The 6,000-nt window shown below is 42.5% G+C and overlaps 1 protein-coding gene across 3 annotated transcripts in view; it reads left to right on the top strand.

Annotated features, from left to right (window-relative positions):
* The first annotated feature begins 414 nt into the window (after positions 1–414).
* LOC121553489 (adhesion G protein-coupled receptor A1-like) overlaps positions 415–6,000 on the top strand; it is a 73,621-nt gene continuing 68,035 nt past the window's right edge. For 2 of the 3 annotated variants that reach the window (XM_045211527.1, XM_041866624.2), the window contains exon 1: positions 1,987–2,242. In XM_045211527.1, the coding sequence (XP_045067462.1) occupies positions 2,207–2,242 (36 nt within the window). In that variant the 5' untranslated portion in view covers positions 1,987–2,206. Of the gene's footprint in view, positions 861–1,379; positions 1,589–1,986; positions 2,243–6,000 lie in introns of those variants that run through there. The other variant, XM_045211526.1, reaches the window with a different exon arrangement.

Below are 6,000 nucleotides of genomic sequence, written 5' to 3'. Positions count from 1 at the left end.
AATGTATATCCCTCCCAGAGCGCACAAAGGGTAATATTAGGGGGTTCCATGGTGTTTAAAGGTTGTGAGGGGAAGATAAAGTGAGTCCGGTTGTCTCTTTAAATCAACGCTGCAGAGCTGAGATGGTAAAGCCTTGATCACACCTACAGTGTCAAGCGCAAAATGGAACGCAGCATTATCTGGATATGTGTGCAACAAAAATTCAGCATTCACCTTCTGCTACTATTTCTGTCAAGCTGTCTAAGCATATCATTTGATGCATATGTTCGATAAATCCAATGTATGCACCACACAGAAAACACTGCAACTGCCTCTGCGAGGTAATGCTGCAAGGCAAACGCAGCGTTCCATTGGAAATGAATGTACTTCTGCTGTTCCAAAATGCAAAAATCACTGTCGGTGTGATCGAGGCGTAAGAACCATTTCCACCTCTGCGGCAGAGAGCCTGACCAAATAGGCGCACGAGAGCGCTTCAGACATAGCCTACTGAGTGAAACCCATTCCCATGGGTACTTGTGCTCTTTGGTCGCTTCCAATCTTGGAGAGGGAAGCAATTTGTCAATCATACTATACTGGAGTGATCATTTTCAGTGCATCTCTGGCGAATGGCATTTTTTAATTTTAATGTTGTCCTTTTTTATTCCATCCGCAGAACTCTCTGGCAGTCGCCTCAATCCATTTACAGCTGGCTGGTACGCCTAACCCCTCTGCGTTGCAATCTGTTGATAACTCGACTTGCAAGCTGCAGTTTATTGTCTTTCGAAATGGGAAACTCTTTCCTTGCACAGGGAATTCGTCAAATCTTGCAGATGATGGAAAACGTAGGAGCGTTTCGACACCAGTTGCTTTCACCAAATTAGGTAAGAGGAAATGCATGCATTTTATCATCATGGCTCTGATGTCAACGCTGTCTACAACTATGATCTGACTGTCGACAAACACAGGGACACGCGCATGCATACAAAATGGAAAAAGTGCGCAGCTTGTAGAGATTTTATCCATATTTCATATTTTTTGTTAAACACAACTATATCTACATGTTTGTAAGTTAAACGCATAGCTTAATTCACACCACATTTTAATGATTTTTATATGCATGTAATTTCCGTTACCATCCCTTTGATGATTTCTGTGCCAGATGTTTAATACCTTTTAAACTTTTAACATAAACATGTAAATGAAAGATAAATAAAAAAATAATGAAAGAAAGCAGAATGAATCATAATTGATGGATGTCTGACAACAGTAACATTACTGTGAGTGTGTGTTTGTGTGTGTATGAGTGTGTTTGTGTTTTCGTTTGTGTCCATGCGTCTTGGATGTTGCACTTAAAGACTTTCCACTTGGTTTCCCTAATTTAATGTTTTGCTTTCTTGCAGATAGGTGCACCCTCGGGAGCGCGGTGCACTCGGTTACCATCGCTCTCAGGCACTTCGCGCTCGGTGTAGACCCTACCGCAGCCTATTGGGATTTTGACCTGCTAGATGGGCACGGTGGCTGGCGGGCAGAGGGGTGCCACATAACAGACTCCGTGGGCAGCACGACCACAATTCATTGCACTCATCACAATAACTTTGCGGTGCTAATGGTGAGTACAGAAGTCCTCTCACAGGACACCTTGTCCCCGGCTCTCCCGGCTTGTTGCTTATGATGAATCAAACACATAATTTTGCATGAAGGAGTAGAGCGACGTGCTTTACCAAGCACTTCGTGATATTAAGGGCCCTTTCAAAATATTGCTTTATTGTTTGTTGTAGCTTACTCCTGCGGAGGAAAATGTAATGGGGAACCATGGCTGAGGATGGTATTACTCTTTTTTTTCTACAATTTGGAAACACGAAGTTGGTTGTCTTGTCTGCCACCTCTGCTAAACGGAGTAGGGCAGCTCAAATCGAAACGATGCTCAATAGAACGAGCGCCTTGTCAGTATTCGCCTGCAAGCGCAAGTGGTGTAGCCTACTAATTGTTTGCAACCTCCTTCCACCGAAATGTTCGATTGTAAAGCAAGCCATCTTTAAATCTATCTCGCTCAAGTTGGTCATGGTGTCGTCGCTGTGTGTATTTCTGAATACCTTCTCCTGTCGACGTCTCCTATTAAAATAGATTTCATGAGGATAAAACCGACAGCGCAATGGCATCGCATCGCTCAGTTGTTCCATAGTACCTCTGCGCCTAGTCGGCGTTTGGACGGACAGGAATTCTCCGGATGTTTACCGAAGAGTGGGATTCGCTAGATTGGGAGGTTAGTCCTTATAGTGCATGAAAGTGGTGTTGTGTGGAATGTCGGTGTTTTCCCAAGTTGCTTTAATCTGCATATTTTATTAGGCTGTTCAATTTCGTTCTTATTCCTATGAAATAAGCCGGGTTGAAAAGCAGAAATGGAGGAGTTGGTGTGTGAGACAGGGGAGAAAAAGCAGCATATTGAGAGTAAGGGATGGTGTGCATGGAATACCAAGCTGTTGTCAAGTAGAGCGCAGATGTCAGATTGTCATTGCGTGGGGCTGTGGCATTGTAGGCTGTGAATTTAATATACAACCTGGGCTAGGGGAGATGCTTTTCGCTGCACTTGACGGCACGCCTTTATTGGGTATGTAGTGGCTGTCAGCGCACGAGCAAAGTGAGATCGCAAGACAATTGAGTGAATAGACCTGACAGCAGATTAAGGATTTGAACGTCAGGGCACGTCAAATGGGAGTGCTAGTCGTGGTGGGTGGGGGTAGCTGTTGCAGTCTGGTCTCTCTAAGGAGAGGAGATTATGGTTTTTATTCGGGTGTTTGTGCCAGAGACCCTGCGCGCTTTACTAATGCAGTCACCACACCCGCAGTAGTCTCTGCAGTGCCCGAGAAAATGACCCTTATTTACAGACTCGTGACATCACTCTCTTTTCGGCATTATCTCTGTTGCAGTATGATTTCTCTCTCCTGTTTGGCTCTGGAGTACTGAACCTGTTGCATGATCTCCTCATGTCAAGCTGAAACTGTTCTGGTAATGTGTTTGCTATATCACCATATAATATATTGTTACCTGTTTGTTAACTGGTGTTAAGGACTATGGTCATTGACACAGGTTTGGGCCTCCCAAATAAACCTGAACACAGCTGCCTTGATGCAGAATGACAACAACTGTGTTAATGCAAATCTAGTGATCTCAACAGGTTGTAAACTCTACCCAAACTTTTAGTATGGTATTTGAACATTATAGTAATGCTGAATAGATGCACTGTTACTATCAGAAATAACAAGCATTTATTTCAGAAATGAGTCTTAGTGTATGTAGCTGTGGTATTATCATCCTGGGCAGTTCTGTAGAACAGTGTGATTGGATGATACAGTATTTACCTCTGAGGTCAACCACTGCCAGGACTGCAAAAAAGTAGAGCAAACATGACACGTCTGTTCTCAAATGTCCTCAAATGAGTGGGCCACAGTCAAATCTCTGCTAGGTACAATACAAGAAACCATTAGAGGATAAAACTTTTAACAGAATGACAGAGGGTCAAACATAGAAAGACAGCTCTGGGAGATGGCAAAGCGAGAAAACCATCATCTCGTCTGAAAGGCACACTAGCAATCTCCAGCTTTAATAATGTAGGCAGTTCTCATTCAGCACTTTGGGGCTTGTGTGGCGATGATTCGTCTACAAATAGCATGACAGACCAATACAATTGTCCCTGGGGATTGGTATCCAGTTATGGTTTGTTATTTAAAAGCAATTTAATGAGATGCTTTTGACTTGGCTTAGGATAATTAAATGCTAGTCTCTCGAGTTGACCTGTGATCAGAATGCTAAATGAAAGGAAGAAGGATAATTTTATTGCAGGTGCTCTTTGTCGTCCTTGTGTTTCTGTTTGGATTAGCCCCTGGATATGAAGATGATTAGCCCCTGGATATGAATATTAATATAGATGTGAATAACTTTGGGTCATGGAATAGGCAGCAGGTAGATTGCTAATAGCACCTGTTTCATTATAGTTTGTGAATACCAAATTCTATTATAAGATAGTAGTTGGTACTGGGCTCATTAAAGAAGAGATGTTGAGCTCTCTTGCTGTGTTGACTGTTGAGTCATAAGTTGGCAAATCAAAGAGACTGGAGAAATAGCATGATGCCGTTCAGGTTTCAGCACCATGGACTGTTCATACACCCTGCCTTCTGTAGCTTCCTGCTGAATCCCATGCTATAGAAGACACCTACATGTTTGTATTTGAGTAAATCCGAGAGATAGAAGACACATAGCATGCTGTTCTCCTGGTTTCAGCACCATGGATAGTCCCCCCCCAGCCAGGCATCCTTATGAGTCCCACATTTCTATGTAAGATATGTTTGTTTTTGGACCTAAATTAAATTGGAAATATATGTTGTTGCATGCTGGGCCCCATGTTTCAGCATCTTGGACAGTTCCAGTTATTCCGTTGTCTTGCTAAGTATTAGTCTACTCCTCTACGTAATGTTCTATTGTATGATATATATATATATTTTTTGTAACTGAAAGAGATGGTGTTGCTTGACTCCCCAGGTTTCAGAACCATGGACAGATCCAGACACCCCTGCACACTGTAGCCTTCTTTGGGAATGCCAAATTATATAGTCAAATAAATTAGCATTTTAGTTAGATTGAAAATGCATGCATGCTCTAGGTTTCAGAACCATGGACAGCTCCAGCTGTAGTCCTTCCCTAGCCCCTCCTCTCTGTGTGTGTGGACTGTAGCCCACTAGGCCTGTGTCTGTAGGGAGGGCAAGGCTGATTCATTCATTTATAGCATTGCAGCCTGATCATTCATCTTCATCAGTGACAGTCTTTTTTTCTTCTTAAACTGTGTGTATGTTTTTCACCGTCAAACATGCTGCCATTTTTAGATTGGTCTAAACATAAGGTATAGTCTGGGAGGCATGTTTTCTCCATGTGATTGCTCCAGTGCTCCAGCCTGTTTAATATGCAAGGACAGACCTTTACAGAGAGCAGAATGCAGGGAAAAGCTGGATTTATGAGTATCCAATCATTATAAAGGCTCAAAACTCATAAGCCAATGGAAGAGGGTCTTTTCAGAGATGTATTTCTATAGTCTGTAGGGCAGGCTGACTGTGTAATGCTGAGCGGACACACAGGGGAAAAAATACTTGGTTCAGCATTACAATTAATACTAACTGGTTTCTGTGTGAGAATGAAGCGAAGCAGATGAGCCGTCCGCTTTTACACCCTAGAATACACTTTTTACCATGTAGAGCACAACACCCATATAAGAACTAAAACAAGGAAATGAAAAAATGATGCGTACTGTAAATAAATACAATATTTTGGGAGTGAGTAGTAATCTGTATTGAGAGTATACCAATGGCAAGCAGGAGAGACAGTGTACATGTACTCTCTTTGTCTCATCCTTCTTATCTGTTGGCATCATTGTGGTGTAATTATGCATGCGCACGCACACACATGCACTGCACACACAATCCCTTGTGTGATAACGATGAGGGTTAGGGCAGCGCTAACGATTTGTGAGCCACTTATCCGTACTTACCTCTGACCCCTAGCTCTCACCCACTCTTGTTTTAAAGATGGGTGCGTATGGAGAGAACATTTCCATACATTTCCATGTATGCGTAGGTGATCAGAATCACTACGCCTTCTGGTTTCTGACAGCGAGTCTAGGCTCATTCAGTCTGCTGCGCGGGAACATAGAATCAATTCCCCTTTCATATTGTCTGAGAGGAGATTTCCAAAGAGTTTTTGAGCTGCTAAAGGACACCTGGGGATAAATTATCCTTTTAATTTGTAAAGTGCCTCAGTTGCTCACTCAGTTGAACACTATTATAACGTTTAGACTATTACAAAAATTAATACGAATTAATACACAGGTTCATTGTTTTCCTTTTCTCACATAATCAGATGCCATTCTGTTGGTATGATAGGCAGTAGGGTGTTTTTCACACGAAGCTGTTGGGTGGATGAAGAATCAGGCCATCTGTGTTATCTGCGGTTGTATGACAGTACCACTGAAGTGTT

This window comes from Coregonus clupeaformis, chromosome 37, assembly GCF_020615455.1.
Source record: "Coregonus clupeaformis isolate EN_2021a chromosome 37, ASM2061545v1, whole genome shotgun sequence".
Taxonomy (NCBI): domain Eukaryota; kingdom Metazoa; phylum Chordata; class Actinopteri; order Salmoniformes; family Salmonidae; genus Coregonus; species Coregonus clupeaformis.
This window is presented reverse-complemented; position numbering and strand designations above follow the sequence as displayed.